Below are 26,953 nucleotides of genomic sequence, written 5' to 3' on the forward strand. Positions count from 1 at the left end.
CCTTAGGGAAAGCAAAGTAATTCACTACAAAGTAGCATTAAAATAAAAACTTTAGTACAGAAGACAATAATGCTGGAAAGGAGCAAAGATCAACTTTTGACGTCAAGTCCTATCATCAAGGAACAAAGGAGGTAAGAATCTATGACACCAAATTGGGATCTGTCCTACAGAACAGGTCATAAAGCAATTCTGCATCTTCCTGGTACCTGAGCTTCTTAAAACCCATATTTTTAAAAATAAATTTTACGAGAGTACGTGTCACATTATAGATTTTTCTAATCTGGATATGTCAGATTGCCTTGATCACCTGTTCCATCCTTGGCCAAAGCCTCAAGAGAAGCCTAGTCCCACAATATTAGACACATTTCATAGTATCCTTTTGTGTTACACTATGCTGACATACTTAAGTGACTAAATACAACAAAACCAAGACAAAGCAAAAAGTTGGATGAAAGTTGTTCCCCCTAGTCAGATCTTTCAGAGTTTGAGCCTCTCCAGCATCTTAGTAGCAATAATGAGGTAAGCACTGGGACACACTTCTGGAGTTTCAAAGCTTTGGTGTAAGTGGATGAACTGGAAAAAGATAAAGCCCAGAAACCAGAAACCTGATCTTTAATGCACCCACTGTTAACTTCCATTATATCAGAAGTCACTACAGTCACTAAGAAGTCACTACAGTAAATAACATGGATGGAAAAATCTCTCTAATTTAGACCCAAATAGCTGAGAGAATTGTCCATCTCGCCAACAAAATTTTCATGCAGTACTTTGTTGAAGTAATACATGCTAGATTACATCAGGCAGGATATCATTGGTTCTACGATTTGTGCTCTACATATATAAATCTCTGGGTCAGTGAGGTTGGTTTTCTTTTCCTCATAGGACTCTGGTTATCTCTTAATAGTCATCTAAGCATTATCTACTTACAATAAATTTTAAGAGTGTAAACTCCTACTACTTTTTTCTCCATTAATATGTGAAACATTTTTCAAAGGGAGACTTCTTTCTAAAGAGTTTCCATCATTTAAGAAATACTTTTATTACATCAGCCAGGCTAATACCTGACACATAACAGACATGCAATAAATATCTGCTAAGTGATGAAATTATTGAATGAAATGCAAGCATCATCTCTGGCCCTCATGAAAACTACATTCTAATAAAGAATCATAAAATCTAAGTGAAAAAGCAAATTTAAAATCTAGAAGTTCCAATTCAAGTTATAAATGAAACAAAAAACATCTGAGGTTCTGCAAGAGTGGAAGGGACCTACTGTTACTGGATAGTTTGTTTCAAGAAAATGTCTCCCTTACTAAATGTTACTGAGTCCTGGACTGCTGGCTTTCTCTTCTGGAGTTGGGTTCCAGATTCTTCTTGCCTTGAATAAAAATTGAATCAAAGGAACAAAAAGCTGTGGCAAAAGTTATTTGAGAAAATAAAAGCGAAAAGTGGGAGAGAAACTTGCTTGGAAGAGAAAGCTTGGACTGAGTAAATGGAAAAATAGGGTGAGAGCAAAGGTAAAAATGCATGTTACATCTGGGAAACAGCATGGGCTACTGTGGAAAGTTATGATAACAAAGCTTTCCTAGGGCCGATAGGTCCTTTCATGCTGTCCAAATGTCAAGGAAACCCATGAGAACTTCTGTATACTGATCCTGAGAGGCAATGCTGGGATCCCACTCAAGCTGATGTCAGCTCTAGGCCATTCTGCTGAAAATCTGCTCAAATGCTTGCAAGAAGTCCATGGGCAGGGCTGTGAGAACTGTTCGGTGGTGCAGGAGTCCAGGATCTTGTAATTAACGGGCCACCCTTATTTCCTCCGTCAATTTTTGCCATGCCGTAATCTCCTATCTCATTAGGATCTCTGAATGATCAGAGATTATTATATTTAAGACAAAATAATGAGAATGAGCTTAAGAAGGAGCAGTTCAGCAGAGCATACCAACATATACACAGCCCTGTGATGCAGAAAGCAGAATACAGTTCACAAAAATGACTAAGCGACCCAGACCGAAAGATGATGCTGTTCAAATTGAACCAGACCCCAACCTGTGAGGCTCCAGTAAGCAGACCATTGCCTGTGTTTCTGCAGGTAAGGCACAGGGGAAGTGCTGCTCATCAGTATGGTTGCCATCCAGACCAAAATATTATTGCTGGAGGAGGCCTGAGGCCTGGGGAGAAGCCATATGTGGCAGCAATCTGCCAAGCCTGTGAGGAGGTTAGAGGGACATTGGGAAGAGTAACTGGAATTGCTGAGCACCAGAAGAGGAAGCACAGGCTGTATGAAGACTCATTAAAACAGGGAGAGAGAATGGTTTAAAAGAGAAGACACCATGAAAGTGTTGCAGTATCACAAATACGTGCAGGCATTGTACCTTGAAACACTGAGGCAGGCTACTCTGTCAAAAGGGAATCCGGGTGGTACCCACCACACACTCAGTTTCTCCTCAGAGCCTGTGTCAGGCATTGGAGTATTAGAGGCAGCTAAGCTAGACAAAAATTAATATATAAGCAAAAATGGACAGGGAACTTGAGAAAGTTGATGAAAATTAGGGACATCAGAGTTGTGGCTGGAGGCACATCTGAAGGAGATAAATCCTCAAAATTAAAATCACAATGGGAGGCTAAATGGGATTTAGCTCCTCACAAATTGAAAGGTCCTGAGTTTGATCCCCAATAACAATAAATAAGTAAATAAATAACGTCACAACGGTCAGATTTACATACTTCTCTAGTGGAAATTTGAGATTATATACTGTAATTGGCCCCATCCTCTTGGGATTTCCCACAGAAACAAATCATTATCTTATAGGTGTGGACCATCCTCTCCTATAGATTAAGACTAAGACTCAAATTTGTTGATTAAGATTAATGATGTCAATCATATCCCTTGCTATGTGTCCCACTCCCTTCTTGGATCAGTATTAGTTAAGCTGCTATACTTGTAATTATATTGATTGATAATAGTCTGACCCACGTTGGACCCTCCTCGTGACTTTGCCCTATAAAACATTCTCAGAGAGATGACATTGGCGGTAGTCCACTCAGGATCTTTCCTGTCTCAGGAGCTATTCCTGTTCCCCAATAAACCTTTCCTACTCTTAACCTCCTTTATCTTCTGGAGTTTATTCTTCAGTTTAGAGAACACAAACTCAGTATATCTGACATCTATCAGGTTGGGAATTGTATTTCTCCTACATAAAGATGACTGCAGACTTACTGCAAGAAAGGTGATTTTCTCACTTCCTCTAAGAGATGGTTGGTATTTGGAAACTAGGTTGAAGCACGGATCTTCCCTCTTACCCTGGCTCCTTTAACCTCTCCTCACTGGCCTCTTCTTTCAAAGAAAGCTTGACAGGCAGCAAAGAAAGGACTTATGAGTAATGTTACTGTTTGGTGGTAAGTGATGGGATTTTTTTCTTCTCTTACTGAAGGGTAGGGCATGTCATTGGTAAGTACTTCTGTGAATGATCTGTTGCGTCTTTTTCACACTCCTATACCCGTCTGAAAGTGTCCCCACCTTGGGTTCTAAAGTGTTCCTGTTTGTCTCATCCCAGCCCTGACTAGATACTTTCTTTGATTAAAAAAATTATTAAAAGATACAAATGTGAGATGAAACTTTTCATGAATTTGCCCTCTGATGTGTTGTTTAATCCATTATTAAGTTGCTCACTGTCACTGCAGGTTACATTTATCTGCACATTACATATTGAACTTATAATACATAAATACACGACTTTTAGAAGAGAAATTTAACTATTTCACATTGCAAGTAATTTTTTTAATTCACAGTGTTTCTATAATGGAGATCCTTACACTTATTTTACATTTGCCAAGATAATAAAAGCCAATTTGTTTTCCTAAAGTTAGGATAACAACTGTGAACATATGATACATCTCCCTCCTTTCGGGGAAGATATAAAACAAACTGATGAGCAATGAAAAAGACAATGTCTCCTACTTTTGTTTATTGTCAAGATTCTGTGGTCTTTGTTTACAGAAAAGCGACACACTTGTGTGAATGACTGGTTGAAAAGGGAAAATGATAGCTGTAGCCAGCAGCCAAGGGGGCAGGGAATTACTACATGGGTCTGGTCTGCCACCTAGTGGTCATGCTTACTCTGTCACTGTAGCCTCTGAACTGTGGAGTGGGCTGGAAGTTGGTTTAGGTTGGGGAGCTGCCTTGCAAATTAATCAGTCATTCAGGCAGAGCAAAATAGAAGAGAGGAGACAGAAGATAAGTTGTTTTTTTCTTGATATCGGACATCAAATTCACAACTTTGCGTTTGCCAAGCAGGCACTTACTCTGCTGAACTAAACCCCCAGCCTGTATGGCTTGTTTTCTTACAGATTAAAAAAGAAGATTCATGCTATAGCAAGCTAATTTTTCAGCTCGTATTGTCTTTGATTATTCAGCAATGCAAAACTAAGATAGAAAAAATATAGATCTGGTATAAATTATTCTGTATCTTAGAAATAAAATAAGACAAATTCAGAATATGAGTTCTGCATTAGTCAAAGTTCTCCAGAGAAACAGAATCAAATTATATTTCTAGATCTATACATAGAGATTATGGAGACTATGGGAACTGACACACGCAATTATGGAGGTGGAGAAATATCATCTACTGTCAAGCAGGAGAAATGGGAAAGCCAGTAATGTAATTGAGTCCAAGTCCAGAGGCCTGCAAACCAAAAGAGCCAACAGCAGAAATTCTGAAATAAAGAAAGCTTCTGTCTGAAACAGAGACATAAGGGGTCCTCAGTGGGTTGCCAAAGACTCTGTCTTTTTTAGAGACTTTTATAGAGTAAAACCACTAAATGAGGCAGGTCTAAGGTGAGGAAAACATGGCAACATGCAAGGCAGGTGGGTATGAGGTAGGACAGAACAATGGTCAAACAGTAAGATTTCTTCTTGTGTAAAACTGACTAAATTGGGGACAAATGGGGAAGCGAATCACAATGGAAGCGGGCATACTTAAACAGCAGTGACTCTTCCCATAGGGGGTTGGAATGGTGACTTCTGGCTTCCTGGGGTAATAAAGAGTCCTATTTAGAACATCAATCCTTAGAATGTGGGTGTATTTGCTTAATCTTTTGTCTCAATGCCTGGCCCACAGACGTTTTCCACAGTTGCAAGGTATCTGGCCTGCTCTGGTTCCTTCGAGGAGCTAGCCTTGTCTGCCTATAATATTTCTATGTAACTCAGTTGCTTATAACAGAGCCTTCAGAAGGTGTGGCCTCATAGGAGGAAGTTACACCAGCGGGGACAGGTCTTTGAAGGGGACAATGGACCATAGCCTCTCTCTTGTTCTCTCAGCTTCATTACCACCATGAGAAAACAGTCTTCTGCTGGACCCTCCAGCTACTATGATGTACTGTGCTACCAGATGCCCAAAACAACCAAGCCAAGTGACCATGGTCTGAAACTCTGAAACCGTGAGCTAAGACAACTCTTTTCTTCTCAGACACAGATCATCTCAGGTATTTTGTCACAGCAACAGAAAGCTGACTAACATAGTCTCTGAGGTTATTTTCTCATTAAACATTAGAAAGGAAAAGATGTATCCAGTACCCAGAGCCAAGAACTTTGCTTCAAGCTTTGCTGTTACTCCAGTTCATCAATATCACATGACTGTAGTTAGCAGGACTTCTGATTCATAGATGAGAGACACGTAAGTCAGAAAGGCAGGCATAACCCTAATCTCGGGTCTGCTCACCTTTTGATGGTGTTTCCCTAGTTGCAAAAGTGGATGACAACGTCATGAGTATATTGTGAGGATCACGTATAGAGTGGCCTTTAAAAAGATTTGTAGCCAGCTTTAGTGGTGCACACCTGTATTCCCAGCACTTAGGGAGGCTGCTGTGAGATCAAATTGCTCAGGGTCAGTCTGAACCACTCGGGACAACTCAGGGTTTTATAGAAACCCTGTGTCAAAATAAAAAATAAAAATGGCCCAGAGAAGTTGCTCAGTGGGAAGGGCCTGGGCTCAATTCCAGGACTGGAAAAAAAAAAAAAAGACCCACAAAAACCAAAAACCATTGTTTCTGTGTTTTGCCTGAGTGATAGACTGAGCTTGAGCAACTAATACATACAAAGAACAGCTTTTAAGTTTTCAGATAAGCCTCATACTTGAGAATCCTATAGATATTTTCAGAAGTTTCAAAGAAAACAACCAACCAAATAACATAAAAATAATTTAAAAAAAAAAAAAAACCCTGGCTCTGCCTGGGAAAAACTCTGGCTCCGCCTGGCTGCGTCTGCCTTGCTACCCTCTCAGCCTGAGCTGCAACTGCAGCAGCAAGAGCTGAGCAGAACACACTCCCTGCAGGAACAGAAGGACACCGGTGTCCAGCTGGGCGGCAGCTGCGCTGATCAGAGCCCTGGGAGCAAAGCTGGTGTTGTGCATCAGTAGACAAAACGAGGCATCTCTTGACTGTTCTAGGAGCAACCATAGATCAATAGGAGCTTCCGCCTGCACTCCTGCAATGTTATTGTCTTTTTCCCTCCTATTGGACATGCACTGATTTGTTTCTATGGCCACATGACAGTACTTCTGGCTTCCTGTTTCAAAGAGAAGAGAGGTGGGTAAAACAAACCTAGAACCACGCAATGCATTTTTAGCATTTTTATTGTGCAACTTTGTTCATTTGAGGAATCAGTTATGAAGTATACTAAGCAGGGTAGGCACCGATAAAGTATGCGCATAGAATAAATGTAATAGGTGGGTAATGTTCTTTTTAGTGTTTTATGCCTTGTAAGCTTTTCTATGTTAATATGACATGCTCAAAACATATTGTTAAAAATTAATATGATTTTCTGAATTTCTGGGATTAACACATTAACATTTACCCATGGAAACAAGAAAATTTGTAGAATACAAATGAAATAATAATATTGAAATCTTGCATTTGGAGATAAGATTAAGGGTGTAAATTATTTCTGCATTAGCCTATTACTCAACAAAATTTATATTAAAATAAATCAAAGCATAAGTTGAAGTAAATGCATTAAAATACATTAAAAATAGAAAAATAAAAAGGAAATATTCCCATGCTGATAATGCAATTCTTATAAAATTAACCTAAGGAGAAGGCTTAAGTACATGATAATAAATACTTCTCCGGACAAATGATCCCACTGCCTAAAATGCAAATACTGCAGCTTTTTTTTTTTTTACTTAAATTTATTAAACTCATGACAAATGTAAAAATATGCTGAGCAATAGGGGGAAATGAGAAAGAAATCCAATTTGGATGTTCCTCTTATAGATTGGATTCCAGTGGGAGAAAGAATCAGGAAAATTATTTATAAATATAAGTTTAAAAAATATACATATCAAGCTGTTACATTTTCCATGAAGTAAGTAATCTTTGCAAGCAATGCTCAGAGGGAACTGACTTAAAAGCAAAATTTCAGGGAATTCTCCAAAGAAAAAGAGTGAAGCTATCTATATAAAGAAGCAAATGGTAAGTAATATAACTTACCAATTTATATCCTGCAGTACTTCATTTTGAAGGTTTAGTTTTGCTTCCAAAGGTACCTTACCTCCTTGATAGCTAATTTTGAGATTTGTAGTTTATATGCAGGCTATGAAAATTACCCAATCTGTTTAGTCTTAATTACCACACAGTAGTTTTAGATTTAGCAAAAATGTATTAGGAGTCAGGTATTGGGACACAGATTAACCATTGTTACAATTTAGGTTCCAAGTGTCCTCTACACATCCCATATGTTCCTAGGTGGAGCTTATGGGAGGTGATTGGATCCTAGGGGTGCTACACGCATCAGTGGTGTTGTGAGGAGGAGCTTTTTGGAGGAAGTGGGTCACTGGGGTATTTTTGGAGAGTTTCTCTCTCTCTCTCTTTCTCTCTCTCTCTCTCTCTCTCCTCTCCCCTCCTCCCCTCCCCTCCCCAGCCCTCCCCTCCCCTCTCCTTCCCTCCCCTTTCCATCCCCTCCCCTTCTCTCTCTCTCTCTCTCTCTCTCTCTCTCTCTCTCTCTCTCTCTCTCTCTCCTCCTGTTCTTCCTGCTTCCAGCTGCATGCCTTGAGCAACTTTCCTTCACCAAGCACTTTGGCTGTGCCATTTCTGTCTTGAAGCCAAAAAACCATAGACTGACTAGCTAAACTAACCCTCTCTTCCTATACGTGGTGATGTCAGGTATTTTGTCCTAGGCTTCAAAGAACTCCAGACAATAGCAGAGACTCATCTAAAAGTTATTATATTTTTAAGTAGTATGCTCTAGTGGAACTATATACAAGATGTGGAATCTTGAGAAGGAGGCATTATTTCTAATTTGTAAATGAGGAAATTGATATTAACAAGGATTAACTGGCATATTTATCCAGAACTGCAAGGAGAGAAGGAAAATCCAGTCTCTATTTTATTTCTCTAGTTAACAAATCCACCACTAAGGGAGCAGAGTACGATCAATGCTGAGAAACAACAAACCATCTGTCATCGCTCTTGTGACTGAACTCTTATGACTATACTTTTACAATTCTTTAAAACTCCAAGATCTTCTAAGATTCTTTCTAAAATTTTCATAATTAGTATCTTGCACAGATTCCAGTGGTAGGTTTAGAAAAAGATAGCAAGTCATCTTTCTTCTAAAAATGACTTATACAAATGTGTTCACAAAGTATAAAATATGTCAATACTTAACTTTTTTTAAATGATGAAATTAGTCATCCATGACGGTGTAGTTCCGTAATTCCAGCACTCTGGGAGACTGAAGTAGAAGGGTGCAAGATCAAGCCCAATCTGAACAATTTTGTAATTTACTGAGACCCTATCTCAAAATAGAAGGTTGAATGGGCTGTGGATATAGGTCAGTTTAGAAGTTCTGTGTTCAATCCTCACAACAGGAAAAAAATTGAGCACATTATGAAAATCACTTAACCTGTCTCCAGATATAGGATTCAAAGCAATAATTCTCTTAATGTCTCCCCAAGTAAAGTGGGGAGAAAAAAGGTAGGGAAGTTCAATTAGCTTAAAATTCATAAAAATAACTGAGTTCCGTACTTTTAATAAAATGAACATGAGAATTTAACAGTGATGTTATAACTTTATTCCTGTGTGGCTATCACATTAGGCACATTTATTTATTTATAACTGTATCACAGTGATAAAAACATTTTAAGTTTCTTTTAGGGTATGGGGCCCACATATCTTATGGTTTGGTCCCCCAAAGACCAATATACTAAAGACTTGGTTACCAGCCTATGGTATTATTGGGTAGTGGTGAACTTTTTAAAAGGTGGCTGGCAGAAGAACGTTGTTTAGAGCATACCTTAAAGGGGGATTAGGACCCCCAGCTCCTTCCTTTCCGTTTCTGGATACCATTCAGGCTTGTTGTCCTTTGCTTCATGCATCCACAATGTAATATGCTGCCACAGGCCCAAAGCACTGTGAGCAAAGGACTATAAACTAAAATTTCTGAAACCATGATCCAAAATACACCTTTTTTCCTTTAAGTTCATTTGTCTCAGGCATTCCATCACAGACTACCACAGAAACTTGCTAGCAAGAAATAGGGTCACTGCTCTTCAGTGACAATACCTGATGATGTGGTTCATAAGTTCAAAAGAAGCTAAAGCAGTCCCAAAATGTTGTAAACAGGGCTGGCATGGGTTTGAGCTCAAAAGGCCAGGATGTTAGTAAGAATGTGAATAGAAAAGGCCAAACTAGCCGGGTGTGGTGGCTCATGCCTGTAATCCCAGCATTCAGGAGGCTGAGGCAGGAGGATTGTTGTGATCTCCAGACCAGCCTGGGCTACAAAGTGAGCTCAAGGCCAGCCTGCATGGCGAGAGCTTGTCTAAAAAAGAAAAAAAAAAAAAAAAGAAAGAAAAGAAAAAGCCAAGCTGTGAGGTTTCAAATAGCAACAAGGACTTTATAGTAAGTCCTCAGCTAACAAATGAGTTCCCTTCCAGAAGAACATTTGTTTGTAAATTGCATTCATTCCTAAGTGTAACAAAATGGGTGCTATACAGAATACCTGCTAAACTTTGTAACCCAGTGCTCAAAAGTCAGAAAGTTATTGTATTGGGAATTGGACTAAAGGTCACTAGGTTACTGTCAGAAAAAAAAAAAAATTGTCTACATTTTATCCATGTCTTGAGATTTTGTGTGAGCTTGATTGTAAAGGTAGTAGACTAATTAATCTTGCAGAAATTTTAAGGCAGCACGGTTTTCAGGCTCTAGTATAAGGGCCTGTTTTTAGCAGGATTTACAGTGAGCATTGAGAACAAAAAGATTTGAAAAACAGTTTGGCAGAAGAGGAGTCCATTTAAATTTGTTGTCAAGGAATGTGTAACTGTAATTGCACTATTATAAAGAAGTGAATTAGGATCAGGAGAATTAGAAAGATGTTTCAAAGGTAACTCAGTAAGATTCTACCTATTTAAAGACTTTTGTTTGAGAAGAGAGTCCTGGAAGTATTCAAATGGTACTACTAAGCCAATTCTTTCTCTGAGATTCCAGCCTTTGTGTTTAGCCTCCAGAGACTCAGAGGACACAGCAGACACAGTTCAAGCTGGCCCAGATACAGCTTGCATTGTTAGCAGAACTCTGCATATTCCATATGGTGCTGGTGTTGCCACTGTGCACACTGTAAGCTTTGGAATCACTGAGGCATTCATCAAGATTTCAAAGGAAAGCCTGGGAAACCAGGGAGTATGTGACAGGATTTAAGTCCCTGCTAGCAGTTCCTGAAAGGCTCATGCTTGAAGTTACGGGTGTAAAGCCAAAGCTGCACCAGAGACCTCAGGGAGTTGGAAATGCCAGGAACTCAGGGCATGTACCAAGGAAAGCTACAAGTAGTGAACAGAGCCAGCCCAAGAAAGAGGCCAAGTCAATAGCAAGGTTATTGGGGTGGGGCTGCTGAGTTTATTTGCCCTTTTTGATTTCATTCTTGCCTTGGTCAAATTCCTCATTATTTACCTATTCCTTCCTTTGGAAATGATGTTTACTCCTTTGTATCTTGGAGTACATAACTTATTTTTTTTTTCCCTACAGGGGCATGTAACTGAGTTTGCATTGAGTTTAAGATGACAGAATTTTGAGCAATCCTGGAACTATTAAAAACTTGGAGCTGAGTATAGGGGTGCATGCCTATAATCAAAGCACTTGGGAGCCTGAGAAGGAAAGATGACCAGATTGAGGCCAGCCTGGGCTACATAGTGAGTTCAAGGAGAACTGAATTGGATAGGAAGAACTTGTCTCAAAAACAAACGAAAAACTCCAAGCAGACCAAAAATAATAATAATAATAATTATTATTATTATTATTATTATTGTTATTATTATTAAAAATAAGTAAAATAAACCAACAACAACTCGGGTACATCTGGAGATGAACTGACTATATTTTTCGTTATGAAATGGTCATGAGTCTTTGGGGGTTAGGGAGGTGAATGTTATGGTTTGGCTCTTTTTTTTTCTGTGCTGCATTCTTTATTATTTCATATACACAGCCTCTCATTGAAGAAAAGATAGTTGAGTGTGGTGGCACACTTCCGTCATCCCAGCACGCAGGAGGCTGAGACAGGAGGAACAGAGTTCAAGACCAGCCTGGGCTGCCTAATGAACTCAAGGCCAGCCTGAACTTACAGAGTGAGACCTTGTCTCAAAAAAAAGAAAGAAAGAAAAGAGAAGAAAAGGAGATAAAAGATAAATACTGCCTTGAACTTCAGATGCACCAGTGACACACTCAGGCATCCTCTGACAGGTGACCTGATTGGCCCTACAGCAATCAGCAAGGACCACAGTGCATAGGTTGCACTGGCATAGCAAGCTCATGTTCACAAGCTGTGCAGAAAAGCCGCTTGTCACTAGATTAGGTGGGGCCTATGTGCAGTTGGAGGTTCACTGTTTAGGGAGCACAGCCAAGCCCCTTTGCTGCTGTGCTCAGGCCTGCCAGCGTCCTGAGGCCTGCAGAATGTTCTACCACTGCTGTTTTCTCAGATGGTCCAGATTTAAACTCTCTGGAAGAGCCTCAGATATGTTGCCTAGGCCCAGAAATCTCAAGTTTTTCCTCCTTCCTATTTTTCTGCTGCAGCCCAACTGAGGCAGGGGTGGGGGGTATTGGTTGGTGTTTTTCTACTGCTGACTTGAGATGCTCTCTATACTTTAAAATCACTTTCTATTCCTCATCTCCTTGTTATATTATTTCTTTATCCCTCCCAGGGTCAGCTCTTTCTCTGAGATAACAGACGGCCCTCAGACTTTCCCTTTTCATGTTACAGACACGTGTCACCTCCTCAGGCATCACATGTGAGATCAAGAAGACACACAAAGCACACACCCAGTGGCTCATGGGATCAGACCTCTCTCACTGTCCTCTCCGGAACTCGGTTAGCATTTTGGTGACTGTGGCCCTGATCTCTCTTGGGGAGCAGCCAGGTAGTTGGTACCAGAAGGCTATCAAATCAACACTCCTTCCTCTCTTTTTCAGTCCTCATGAATCAGATCCTCATTGTTTCCTTATTTAGGTTCAGCTCAAGTCTTCAGAAGCCAGGCACCAAGGCATGAGTGGGCTTCAGGATTATATGGGGAGGGCCGAAGATATAGTTCAGTGGTACAAGTGCCTGTCTGGCAAGTGCAAGGTCCTGAGGTCAATTCTTGGTACCAAAAAAAAAAAAAAAAAAGATTATATGGAGGGATTTGTCACTCTGAAGCTCCCAGGGCACTTTTGAACTTGCCTAGAAGTTCAGATTCAGAAAGGTCTGAGGCAAAGTGGCATGGGGTAATCCGATGATCTGCCTGCTGCTTGCTAAGGTAAGCATAGGACATAACCTCCTCGTCAACCTGGGATGGCTCTTGGGAAAATTCTTTGAAGTGAGGCCACTGGCTTCCAAGGGGGAGGTTCAAAGCGTGAAAATCAGGTGGAGACCTGGCATGTGGCTGTTCCACCTCATAAGTCACAAGTACATGAGATCAATCATTCTGGTCAGGAAAAGCTGCACAAGGACACATGGCCCAGGCCTTCAGACACACACACAGAGATCTGAAGTCCTTTATAGTACACTGTGGCTCAGGCAGGCTCAGGATAAGCCATCTGCAACCCTCAACCTTCCTCTGAGATCCACAAATGTGAAATACACGTCTCAGCCAAGTTGAACCTGGAAATCTCTCTTCTGTGTATTCATCCAGCTAACATTTATCCATCCAACCTACTAGGTTCACAGGGGCAGATTCGAGGGACACAAAGAATCTATCTGCTCCCTGAAGAACAGTATTCTGTGCTGGGCATGGTGGTGCCCACCTGGAATCCTAGCTTTCGGAGGCCAAAGCAGGTGGTTAACCATGAGACCAGTGCAGGCTACATAATAAGATCATAGCAAGACTCTGCTTTAAAAAAACAAACAAAAACATTACTTTGTTCTCTGGAGGCCTGGAAAAGTGCTACTGACTAACTGGTACAGAAAGCAAACTAAAGACACAGGAGGTAAAATGTCCTGTTAACAATAGACAAAACAAAAAAAAAACTAGGTTACAGTGTGGGCAAGGCAGGCAAGACAGGAAGAGATGAGGATGCTAATGGTGGGTTCTGGGCCGAGGACAGCTGGGTGCAGCTGGACTTCAGAACAGTTACCCTGACCTACCCTGCCAAACAGTTTAGATCTTTTTTTTTTTTTTTTTTGTCTTTTTCATTTTTATCGGTACCAGGGATTGAACTCATGACCGCCTGCTTGCAAGGCAGGTGCTTATGCCGCTGAGCTAAATCCCCAGCCCCCAAACAGTTTAGATCTTAAATGGCTCCCAACGGCCTATATTCCAAAGATCTGGCCAGCATCCTGTGGTGCCACTGGTGTTTCTGCTAGCAAGCACTTCTGGGGTGCAGAAGTTGCCCGAGATAAGGGCATGACCTTTGGAAGGCCAAGTTTCACAGTTCATTCTTCTTGGGATAGAATTTAATGGATAGGAGTTGGTTACATTTGTTAATGTATACACAGCATTATATATCTAGAAATTTTAAATCATCTAGGTCAAAATGTCAGAAGTTTAGCAAGATTTATATTTAACTTCAGTCAGGTAAGTATGAAATATGTTCAGTCTACTGTGTCTCACATCTAGGTTTCACCTGCTGCTGTAGAAAGATCCACAGTACCATCTTTGATGATAAATAGCCACTGATATCAAGAGAATCAGTCATAAATAGGAATGTAGCTAAAAGGAAAAAAGCTCTCTCTGCTATGTTTTAAGTCAAGTCTAAGAGCTGGCTTCTAAAATATTTCAGTTCAACATATTCTGTTTAATTTTCCCTGATTCATGTCATATGCTACATCTGCTATTTCTAATGAAATGAAAAAGAACTGAAAAATGAGAAGATCCCTGGCAACTAGCCCATGTTACTGGCATTTTTGTTTTAAGTTAAATTTATTTTTTGGGGGGGGACAGGGGACACTGGGGATTGAACTCTCAACCTTATGCTTACGAGACAGGCACTCAAATGCCATTGAGTTAAATCCCCAGTAAGTGAAATTTATTCTTAGTAAGTAAAAATGTCTATTGATTTGCAACAGATTTACTTAATATCTCCAACAAACTAAGATACAATTATGTATCTATTACATAAGAAAACCAAAAATTTCATTTGTATTGATGATAAATGGCCCCATTCACAGAGCCAGTCAAGTAGCAGATCTGGGATTTGAGCCTTACTTTCTGTCTTTCTCGTAAGCTACAATCGGTTTCCAAAGTTCCTTAAATGGCCTGTTTGTAGCTTGTTCTGACTAATTTACTTCTCAATTGAATTACCTAATGCTCATCTTATCAGCACCTACAATTTCAATATTTTGTAGGCACTAACAATATGCCACTGTTCTGAGCAATTTGTGCAAATCAAAAGTTTCTGTCTTCATGGATCTTACTGTCTGAAGAGAGGGGACAGGCAATAAACAAATTATTACAAGTAATCAGTGCTAAGCCAAACCTATCAAGGGCAAGATAAGAAAGACTGGGTGAGTTGGAAGTGGGCAGGGTGTTGCAATATAGAGGCTGTTAGGGTGAATTCCTCCAGATGACACCTGAGACAGGAGGGTTGGGAATTAGGGAACTAAGCAGTGCAAGCACTTGAAATAAGACGTGTTTGGGAATATCACATGCATGTTGCTTAAATCAAGCAATAAAAAATTATCAGGTCTTACTGAATGATGTGAGGCAACTTCGAGCTTATTAGACATATAGAACAGAAAATGTTTTAACTCTCAAAAGAATTCACAATCATTTTATGAAAGAGCTAAGTATCTTGAAACAAATCATAAAGATCTGAAATACACTGCTGTGTAGAAAACAGAACTGTCAGAACAGATTATCTCACACTGGTGAGTATACACAAGAATGACTTCAACCTTCTGTTAGTCACTGTTGAAAAACTATGCACACCTGCCAAGAGTATGGTGAAATATGTCATATGACTATGACTGCTTCTGAGTGTGATCACTTCCTGCTACTTCACCCTTGGCAAATAATCTGGTTGTTTACAAAGTACCAAACTGCGCAGAACTTAAGGAAAATAACATGAGATAACAAAATAATAAAAGTTGAAAACATCAGTTCAGAGATATTACAGCAAGGATATTTGTAAGTTTTCTGGTCACATATTAAAATAACTGAGGAAAATAAATTTTGTGTCCTTGTCACCGTCGGGATGACATGCCATGGCTGAAGCCCTTGCACTGTAATAGTATCCAGGTAAGTTGTTGTTCATCCAGTGAACAGTTGGGCAGCAGGCATGAGCTAGAAAGTAAATACTTTCCTAGGGCTGCACTAGAGACCACCAGGACTCAAGTTTATGGAAAAACAGACTGGTTTCTGAAAGTACTAGATGGTATCACACAGCTAAAAAGACAGCAGACTGAATGCATGGGGTTTGTTCAAATCTGTCAAAGTAGAAATAACTGAAAGCACCTTCAACTAGAAATTCTGTTAAAATTTCATGTAGAGGGTTGGGAGTGTACCTCAGCACTAGAGTGCTTGCCTACCATATGTGAGTCTCCAGGTTTGAGCCTTAGCAAAGAAAAAATGTAGAATAAAAGCTAGATGAAAGTTTTGTTTTCCAGAACAGGATTTTATTGGAGCTGACTTGATGATGTACCCAAAGGTGTTTATGCACGTCTCCCTTCCACACATAGCTTCAAAATCGTATCATACCTGTGTTTAAGTTGATGACACAAACACAACCTAGGATTGTAAGCTTACTAAACAATGTAGTATCATCCAGGCAATGGGAGGTAATTTCCAAAGGGCTACTGCAGTGCCCAGAAAACTAACATGTGAGCCACTGGTGACTACTGTTAACTTACCAGGCACTCCAGTCCTGTCCAGTAGCCACTGCACATAGTTAACTATCATGTTTTAGTTTTTTGAAGTGTTAACCTCTGATTGCAAACAGTCTAACCTTTTTAAAAAGAGGTGCATGGTGTTTCATTCTAAGAAAACAATTTGGCATTGGGGGAAATGGAATAAAGGAGTCTGTCATTGACAAGTGCAATTCTTTTCCTAGTGTCCATTTGCACAGGGTTGAGGTTCTTACTGGGTATATTCAATCTGGGTGGTGCATGCACATTTCCAGATAGAAGGGACTAACTTCAGCTTTTATACTAAATACAAAGTGAGTAACTGTGTGTTTTGTTCACAAAAGTACTTTTGACCTGCAGAATGAATAAATCAATCAGGACAATAAAGTCAAGATTATCTCTGGCAAATGTAGATTTAACCCTCATTTATTTGAGCTCTATCAGTATATGGAAAAACCAGAGGACCCCTTAATCTGTTTATCTCTGATATACCACTTAAAACTGCATTCCTCCCAAAAAGTATTAGAAGTCAACCTAACATAGGATATTCATAGGAGGATACTTCCTAATGTGTTTAGTCATGAAAACCTTTGCCACAGCCCCAGGATAAGCTTTGAAAGACAGGCTGGCAGGAATCCCAGGTCTGGCACTAGAGACAAAATGACTTATAGAAAATCCAGATCCTAGACCTCAGAAGTACCTGGACTGCCTTTGCCTCTGAACTTACCTAAGTTATTCAAAGTTCATGTATCTGTAAAAATCAGTGGGCTACTCTAAAATGGCATGTAACATCCTATCCAAGGATTTAAAGTTCCCCTGCTGCTATGTTCAGATAGAACAAGCAAAGGCTTCTTGCAAAGATAGACCCTCTATTCAAACTACATCTGCCATAATCTACAGACTGTGCACAGGGACTGTTGCAAACGTGGAGGGGAAATATCTGCTGTGTACTTTTTTTGCGATTATTTTGATTTTTTTGACACAAGGAATATGTAGCCCAGGCTGGTCTTGAATCTTCTTGCCTCAGCTTCCTGAGCTGGTATTACATTCGACCCAGCTACTTGGGTATTACAAGTCCAGCTACAACACTGAATTCCTCGGAAGTAGGTTAAGTCTGTTTATTTCAATGTGCAGTTTATAGCTTAACTGAAGTATCAGCTTCCTCTTAGCTTTATTAGGGAACAACACCCTGGTATTTTTGTTTGGACAGGTGTCCATTTTAGTATTTTGTTTGAAATTAATTCCTGCAGAGCTTCCGTTTTTAGAAAATTACGTAGTGCTCACTTTGCTTGGGCTTCTTCCTCTCCTCAGCCTTTAGGTAACTTTTCCCATGAAAACCTGGGCATATTCTAGTTGTTGGTGGAATCCTACCACAGATCTACTTTTTTTGTGGTTATTTTGTTCTTTAGAGCTATCCAGGAAGATACCACCTCCTGATAAAATTACTGTCAAGAGACAGGTTACAGGGCTTTCTGGAGAGTGTTTATTCCTGTCTTGGTAGTTTAGCCTCTCATACAATTACACTGAAGGCTCTTCAGTCAGAACACACTTGTGCAGACTGGAAGAAGTGTTACTTGCTGTTTTGGCAGACAGTGGTCTCAAACAGAAAAAGCTGTGATGGAGAAAAGGTGGTATGGCTGACTTGCAGGCAATCTGGGAGAAGAGAGCAAACTTCAGTACGCAGAATTATATGAGGAGCTCATTAAAAATCAGACACCCACATTATGATTCGGAGTCAGCAAACTGGGACAAGGCCTCAACATCTGCATCTGTGATTAGCACATCTCCACCCCCTTGGCTGTGATACAAGCAGTGTTCCACCTCCAACTTTGTGAAACACAAAGCGATGCCACAGCACCTAATCCGCTGAGGAGAAAAACCATCCATACATCAGAAGCATACTAGGCACAACTGTGACATTCACCCTTAGACAGCTACTCCTGGTCAGAGAAGAGCTGAGCAAACACAGATGCGCTGAACACAAGGGAGCACTCACTGCCAACAGCCATCCCACACGAAGCTTTCTTTTTAGGAGTCCACACGTTGACAAGCTCACACCAAAGAAAGGCAGCAGTACTGAACTCAGTAGAGTTTTACAATAAGCAATTATTTTATTTCCTTGGCCTGACAAGATTGACCTCATTATACAAGAACCTGAAGCTGACAGGACACACGGATTTCCCCCAATGGAAGGATCCTTTTCATTAGCAGAGATGAAATGTCACATCTGAGCGCAAGTCCTGCTCCCCACCCCCACCCTCAACCCTTAAATGAAAATAAACGAATTAAACTCCCATGAATTACTAACGTCATCCCTCCAAACATTTCTAAGTAGCAGCTGCAGTGGATGAAAACCAAAGGAGGGAAGCAGCTGGCCATTGCTTAGCTTTTTCCTGTCTGTGCGTGAGACTGAGGGACAACAGCGAGGGAGCAAAAATTCTGGACGTGTGCAAAGTGTAGATAATCTACCTACCTCATACCTGCCCCTTCCACATGAAAGACACCTCTGTCTCTGTACATGGAAACTGCTAAAGGTAACAAGAAACAACTGGCTTTAGCCTGCAAATGAAAGTGCCCAGGGTTCAGGAAATTCCAAAATAGGTGTGGGATAAGGGGCACGAGAGAGAGAGCAGTTTAAGACAAAAGCTCAGCACTCAAGTCATTTCCAGTTTAATGCTATCAAAACTAACAGGCATCACCTTCTGTAGGACTGCCATTTTCCAAAGTTAAGACAGTTCCTTCTGAATGTGTGGGTGTCTACTGCCACCTCTGGGGTGTGACATTCATATACGAGAAGAGACTATCAGCTGATGCAGGAAGGGGAGAAACAGAAGCAATCAAAGGCTATGGTGCTTTAATTACTGTAGGTATGTTTTGGTCCCCAGGTATGGTCCGCTACTACAGTTCCTAAGGAATTCTTGTTCCCTTTCCTATTTCGTTTTGTGCAAATGTCAAAAATTGAAACTCTGCCCAAAGAGATGGGAATTGCTACTGGATTACATTCACCTCTGGCTTTAACCTGCCCACCTTCTCACCTACTATGAAATCACAAAAGAACTTAGTTCTTGGGAATGCCATGAACTTAGGCTATCTCTATTCTCTTATCAAAGCCAGTCCAGCAGCTCTGTCCTGACATGCTTTCTCCCTGGGCCAAAGAAGCAGCAAAAAAACATCAACTGAGCATGTGAAAATATGACGCCAATGTGTGCAGTGTAATGTTTCCAATGTCTTCACCTTCTGTCTTCTCCATGGTGGGAGCCCTCCTTCTCTTCCCTCAAGTCCCACTCACAGCCCGCCCCACCCCCGAGTCCAGGTGCTCCCATCTGCTGGGTTTCCACCACTCACTTCCCATAGACACTCTCATCACTGTAGGCCACGTACAGAAAATAGTCTTCTTCATGGTTGTCCTAGAAAAATAGATATGATGACAGTTCAGAAAATATTCACACTCATTATCTCTGGGATTCCAAGCCTCATACCACCTAGTAAACCAGGTATGGAAGTTATTATTCACCTCCACTGAAAAAAACAGGGCTGGGATGTAGACCCATGGTAGAGCACTGTCTGCCATGGGCAAGGTCCCGAGTTTGATCCCCAGCAGTAAAAAAAAAAAAAAAAGAATAAATAGGCAGAAGTGGCTAGAATTAAGTTCTGATTTCACAGAAAAACCTCCATTGAGAACACAATACACATTGGTATCATTCTTACTCTTAAAAGTTCATTTTAATGGGGCTGAGGATTTAGCTCAGCAGTGTAAGCGCTTGCCTGGCAAGTGCAGTCATGAATTCAACCCCCGGTACCACCAAAAAAGACAAAAACAAAAGCCTAGCCAAAAGTTCATTCTAGCAACACAGATACTACAAGACACATATATCAGAATAAATACTAAAATGAAATGTATACTATGAAATAAGGCTAGATTAGGCATTACTCAATGTTTATGTAATTCCCTAATGGGAGACAATGAAAAGGCACTGGCTATATGAGATCTTTTAAGGAATAATGCAGTTCTAGTCCTAGATTATAATTATGCTTACAGTAGCTAAAGCCCTTAACAATAGCTTTTCTCAGATTCTGGAATTTTACCAGTTAAACCAAACCATGTAACATAAATGAATAAACTTAAGTACCTGGCCTTAGATTTCACTTCATCTGATTCATTTTGGTGTCAGATAATGAAATATCTGCTTCAAGATTTTTGTTTTGTTCCTAAGAAAAGCTTGAGCCAAATACTCCGAGTTTATATAGGAACCATGAAGACACAGCTTCAAGGATGTTACCTTCAGTGTGAGAAGAGTAGAGCTAGCTTATTCACGTTTGTTTTCTCTGTCTGTTGCTAAATGGGAATATAATGAACTGGGATTGGAGTGAGTTAATTCAGTCACAAATTATACATTACCGACAACAGTAAAGCTACTTTGCAACTTTTTGCTGTCAGGAAGTATTTCCTGCTACTTCAATAAAGGGGAGCCAGCATTAAAGCACTAGTCAGGCAAGAATGAGAAGAGATTTCAAAAGGATTAAATCTAGTAGAGCGCCCAATCTCTACCAGGACAAAAGGTATCTAATCTCCCACAGCCTTACACTGCCACGTGTAAGAGGATCCTGACAAAAAACACCTCCTGACCCACTTCCAGCTATGTCATCAGCATACACTGAATAAAAGCAGGAGGATGGCACCCTCTTCAGCATTGTGACAGGACCATTACCTCATACAGTTGGCCCATGGTTGCGCTAGTGGGAGGGATAGTGTTGTTGACAAAGAAGAATAAGGCGTCCTCAGGTCTCAGGTGGATCCTCTTCCGGATTAAGAAATAGAACTGGCCAACTGAATGTAGGAAAGGAAAAGGGCAAGGAGAAAAAAAACAACAGGGAATTAGTACGAGCTCTAAATACTATCCAAACACGTTCAAGTACCGACCAAGAGCTTTGGTAATAAACAGCAAAACTCAAAGGGGCCTTTATAATCCCTGACATGCCATACTGGTACCACTCCTCCTTAGTTTCAGACCTAATGTCAGCATATCCACTCAAGAATCTAAGTAGCACACGTTGGGGAGCATACACAGTCTAAGACAGCCCCACCTTTGTCTAACACTGACTTGAAATGCTTCTCTATCCCTACTTCCACCCTAAGACACACTAATGGGGGAAGGAGGGCCTGGGACTCCAGTAATATCGGCACTCAACCCACTGTTGAGGCCAAGAGAGGGTTCAGTGTTTAACGTTTTCCTGAGAGTACTGAAAAACTTCCAGAAAAGTGACAATCTGCTGTATTAATTCTGGAGCAAATTTATCTACAGAACCCAGGGTTATCCAGGATACAATGGAAATTACACTAAGAATGCAGGTAGAGACTGAGTATGTTCAATTCCAAATGGAATCTACAAAACATGTTTATAAAAGAAACTACACCTTTAAGAGATAAACATTTAATTAAGAACCTCTAAAATGTGATTCTCCCAAGCCAGGGCTAGTTTTTGTTTTGGAACAAATTATTACCATAGGAACAAGGTTGAATTTTTAGTGGTTTAAAAATGAATGAGTATTGGGGCTGGGGATTTAGTTCAGCGGCATAAGCGCCTGCCTTGCAAGCAGGCAGTCGTGAGTTCGATCCCTGGTACCGATAAAAATGAAAAAAACAAAACAAAAAAAAAAAATTGAATGAGTATCTCATTTTTAAAATATCTTTTGTTTTGCTGCATCTAAATCAAACAAGATACAGTGGAAAATGGTTCAGGTGATGAGTTAGATCACTTTTGATGGTGCTCTCTGACAAATCCCCTCTGTGTTCACCAATTCTCATGCATGTTACAAGTACTGAGAATGGTCTGTCAGCAAATGAAGGTCCCTGGTAGGAAAACAACGTTACCAGTGAGGTCAGAGGGCACTAGGTACTTCCTCTTGTCCAGATCAGGCACCCTGGCCTTAGGAGCCTTCTCCACAATGACCTGGGAAGACAGGAGAAGAATGGGAATCAAAACTAAACACCACCAGTGCTTTCCTTTCATACACTGCCAACCCCACGGGAAGGAAGACTGTCTAGGCCCAACACAATTTTCAACTCCTCACATCACATCACATATCCCTCTTTCTTGATTTTATGTAGTTATAAGTTCCTATGAGGTACACTACAGCACATTTACTTTCTGGTATTTAATTAGAATATCAAGACTTACTGGCTTTTTCTCAGGTAGTTCTATCACCTATTAGTGTTATTCTGCCTTTAAAATGCAATTTACACACCTGTGATCCCAGAATTTGGGAAGCTGAGGCAGAATCACCACAAGGTCAAAGCCAGCCTGGGTTACATGTTAAGTTCAAGGCCAGATTGAACTACACAGGCAGGACCCTCTCTTAGAAAAACAAAGTCTAAATGATTCAATGCTACATTTTACATTTTAAGTATCTCCCAGAGGCCCGCATGTTAAATGACTGGACCCCAGCTAGATGATAATGAGGGTGGTAGAAATCTGAAGAGGTGAAGCTTTAGGCCACTGAGAGCCTAGCCTCCAAGGAGACAGTGAGAGCCTGTCTCTTGTTCTTTCTCATTCATTTCCACACGCAAGGTAAGTAGTTTTACTCCACCATGACATGCTCTTTTGTCAAATGCAGGAAACAATGGAGCCAATTTACCATAGAATTAAACCACTGAAAACGATGGCCAAAACAAACCTGCTCTCTTTAAATTGATTTTCCTTAAGAATTTGTTACACTACTAATGGAAAGCTAACTAAAATAAAATCATAATGAGGTTTATCAAAAGTTTCAATAATCACTATACAAGTATACAACATACTATTAAGTCAAAATGTATTTTGAAAAGTTTTCATAACAAACGAGATTGATAGTAATACATTAAATCATTTATCAATGTTGGTTATATTAGGGCTTAAAGTGCACAATAGACACTTGTTTAATACCTCAAATTTTATAAACATCATGTATTTCTGAAATCAAAAATTCTCTAAACATAAACATTAATTTGAAGGGTAGGACTGGAAGTTTTTAAATTAAATATTGGGGGCTTTACTTAAAGTCAGCGTGTATGAAGCCCTTGGTTCAAAGTGCAGTAACAAAGAATTTCTAAATAAATCAGAATAAAAGCTGGTGTGGACAGAGGTGAGTCTAAGTTGCAAAGAAATAGTAGAAGAGTTTCAGAGGGAGCCCACCAAAGGCCACCAAATGCAGATGGACAGGAAACTGCAGAGCTCTTTTATAACTCAAGAGGAACAGACAGCCTGGCAAGCCATGACAGGCACAAGGTCTAGCAGCTCCTGTGGAGAAGAGACAGAAGGAAACCAGAGGGGGGAGGAGCAGGAAGGTAACAAAACAGATTGAAGCCATAGCTGTGGGGGATTTGGGGAAGAACAGGAAGATAAAAGGTAATTTTTTTAAGGCCTTGATTGATCAGAAGATGTCTAGGTTTCTAGGAAATCCAACCGTACTCCTTGCAGTGAAACCTGAGCAAGACACTCTGGGTCTCAGTTTCCCCTTTTGAAACATGGCTAACACTGGGGAGGCATATTTACATTTTTTAAAAAATAGACAATCCGGGCAGGCATGCTAGTGCACTACCTCTAATTCTAGCATTCAGGAGGCTGAGACCAGCCCCAGTTTGTTTTAAGACCAGCCTGAACAACACAGTGAGTTGAGGGTTAACCTGGACTACATAGCAAGAGCCTGTGGCAAACAATACAAGAGACAATCTATTCCTAGCAGTTTCCTGCTGTTGTGAGTTTTTCGATCCCTATAGCTATTATTTCAGGATCCAATGATCCTCTCTTCTCCCAAGGTAGCTGCACACTTACTGAGGGCCTAAGCTCAAATTATCTGATTAATCTGAATTGGGGGCTTGAGAAACCCTTTCTGTTTCCTGTAAAGACACTTTGCAAGGAAAGACTGAGGATTTGGCCTACAATTTCTGCTACAGCACAGAATGAAAGCAAAATCTCTTGGGACAGGAGTGTAGCTCAGAGGTAACAGTAATTGCGTCTCATGCTGCAGGTCCTAGGGTCAAATCCAGAGACATTAAAAAATTTCCAGCACTCGGCAGAGCCCTTCCAACTCACTTATAGCCACTGTAGGAGGCACAGCATAAATTAAAACATAACTGAAAGAGCCAGAGATCTGAGTGATGGTTTTCATCATTTGTAAATTATAATACAAGTAAAACACTGTAAATTATAATAGAAGTAAAACATTTCGTACTGAACGACGAACAAGAAAACAATCAGGAAGATTAGTGAAAACATGCAGGGCCAATTCAAGTAAAAGACAAACTGGATTCTTTTTTGAAGAAATATATGAGCATTTTAATTTGGGGTCAGGTACACACCAAATTTCATGATTTATGCAAAGCTACCAGAACACAGTTTCTCCTTGTTGAATTCTGAATAAAGAGAATTCTACTTAAGTTACCTTGCAGGAACCAGGCTATCCTGTTAACTCTTTTTTTTTTTTTTTTTTTTTTGTCTTTTTTTCATTGGTACCGGGGATTGAACTCAAGAGCGCCTGCTTGCGAGGCAGGTGCTTATGCCACTGAGCTAAATCCCCAGCCCCTTATCCTGTTAACTCTTGAGGGTAGCAACAGTTTATCTCAGGACTCAGCAATGTAACATATACTGCGTATTATTAATTCTGGCTAATAAAAGTGTAAATTCAAAAAACGATACCGCATAGAGATCAGGGGCTCTCAAAGGTCCACCATGTGACCACCAGGGCTGGAATCCCAGCACTGTCACAAGCCAGCAAAGGCACACTTGTAGGAAGTTACTTCACCTCTCTGTAATTCAGATTCTTTGTCCATAGAATGGGGCTAACAGTGATGTGAGGACTATGTGAACCTATAAACAGGAAGACTCAGAATACTGCCAGGGTACATGGTAAGATGTCTATAAAATTAGCTGTCACTTTTAAGTATTATTAAAGATGAGGATTGGTATCACCAGAATTGAGAGAAACTCTCAAACCTGTCACCAAATGTCCAGGGATCCCATACTGGTAAAAGGTTAGTTCTCACTAAACCTTTGTGTGTAATAACTGGGGTATCTCGATCGTAGACATTACAGAAAAAGCAATCTCTACTGCTGGGCTAATGCTCAGGTTCCTTCTGATAGCTACAAGACCGTGAAAGTCAGGCAAGGATAGGAGAAGAATCCCAAAGCGCACCTGGGTCAAGAAAAAATATCAGTGATTACCGTTTTTTAAAAATTACACATACTTACCCTATAGTCTCCACGTGAAGATAAAAACACAACCAACCTTTAAGCACCCCCCAAGCCCTCACATCTCTGAAATCCAACAGCTGCTGTTCCCTCTACCACACTTTAAAACCTGCCTTCCAATGTGGCTGCGCAGCCCACAGGCCAGAAAACCCAGGCAAGTGGGAGGGAGACAGCGAGAGGGAAAAACACCCGGATGCTGTCAGACACCTTAGTATTTCTCCTTCCTCACTGTCTGCTCCGGTTTTAAGCACTTAAATTGGGTTCCCATCGGACAAGAAAAACCTTTAGTCTAGCCTCACGGGGCCCAGGTATGGTCGGATCAGAATCAGTACCCTAGGCAGGCCGTCTGTCCCCACCTGGCTCTGGAACCAAAAGCAGGCAGGCGGCTGAGCCCAGAACATGACCTTGCATCCGGGCCTGTCTGGCGCCTCCCCCCGCACACAAGCCCTTAATTCTAACAGAAACCAGGAAAGAATCCACTGGCTTCTGGATCTTTTGCTCCCACGCCAGAGGATCTGAGGACCAAAGTGAACTCGATTTCAAGAGAACCATTTGGGCAGAAACCGACCGGAACCAATGCGTAGCTCCGGCCGTCCCCACCATTTCGCAGCACCGCCAGGATTGCAGATTTGCCGCCCGGGCGGACTCTGTACAGAGGGCCCCAGGGCGCGCGTCCAGCCGCACGTGCGCGAGACCTGCTGAGTCACTGGCACGCAGGCTGCGCTCCAGCGCCGCGGCCACCGCTGGGGCGGGCAGGGCCCAGGCGCGGGGCAGGGAGATTCGCAGGCCCCAGTCCCCGATTCGCCACGGTGAAGGTTCGGGTCTCTAGGCCCGGCTTTTCCCCGACACCTTCCCGCGCAAGGGCCCTCGCGACGCCCCCGCACTCTTCCAGTAGCCTTTTCCCCGTCCCAGGGAGGCTCACCGGGACCCTGTCTGGGTACTTCTTTCGGATCTTCTCTCCTTCTTTTTTCCGATACTCGAAGGGATGGTCCTCCTTGTACTGGAACTTCATGATGGGGCGCAGGCTTGCTTTCCAGAGATCCCCGCGCGAGGCCTGCCTCCCTTGATGAAGACTCGCGCGTCTCGCTGCCTCAGGCTGATTTCAGGGCTCCCAGGATCGTTCTAGAAACGGCAGCTCCTGATGCCACAGCACTTGACCAAGGGTTCGGAAAGCCTCGGGACCAGAGCGGGGAAACAGCCAGGTGAAAAAATTCCCAGAGGCTTCCCCGCGAGCAGGAGCACAAAAACACGGGGGCGGTGCGGCGGTGTTGTGACGTCACGTTGACCCGCCCACGCCACGCCCCCAGCGCGCTAGATTGCACTGGAGGGGGTGGACAGGGACCCTGCCTATTTCACAGTCTTTCCTTTTTCTTTATAATTCTCCCATATCGTACCCTGCCTAACAGCAAAATATTTCTCTCGTTGT

General features: G+C 41.3%; 1 protein-coding gene across 1 annotated transcript; it reads right to left on the reverse strand.

The window, feature by feature from the left end:
- Positions 1–18,387: 18,387 nt before the first annotated feature.
- Positions 18,388–26,851, reverse strand: Gabarapl1 (GABA type A receptor associated protein like 1). The gene is given in 4 exon segments (NM_001172950.1): positions 18,388–19,707; positions 21,010–21,128; positions 22,173–22,251; positions 26,450–26,851. Coding segments are annotated over 4 exon segments (354 nt in total). The 5' UTR covers positions 26,540–26,851; the 3' UTR covers positions 18,388–19,641.
- Positions 26,852–26,953: the final 102 nt, after the last annotated feature.

This window comes from Cavia porcellus, unplaced genomic scaffold (assembly GCF_034190915.1).
Source record: "Cavia porcellus strain 051 isolate PalLab524CR breed Dunkin Hartley unplaced genomic scaffold, mCavPor4.1 scaffold_27, whole genome shotgun sequence".
NCBI lineage: Eukaryota > Metazoa > Chordata > Mammalia > Rodentia > Caviidae > Cavia > Cavia porcellus.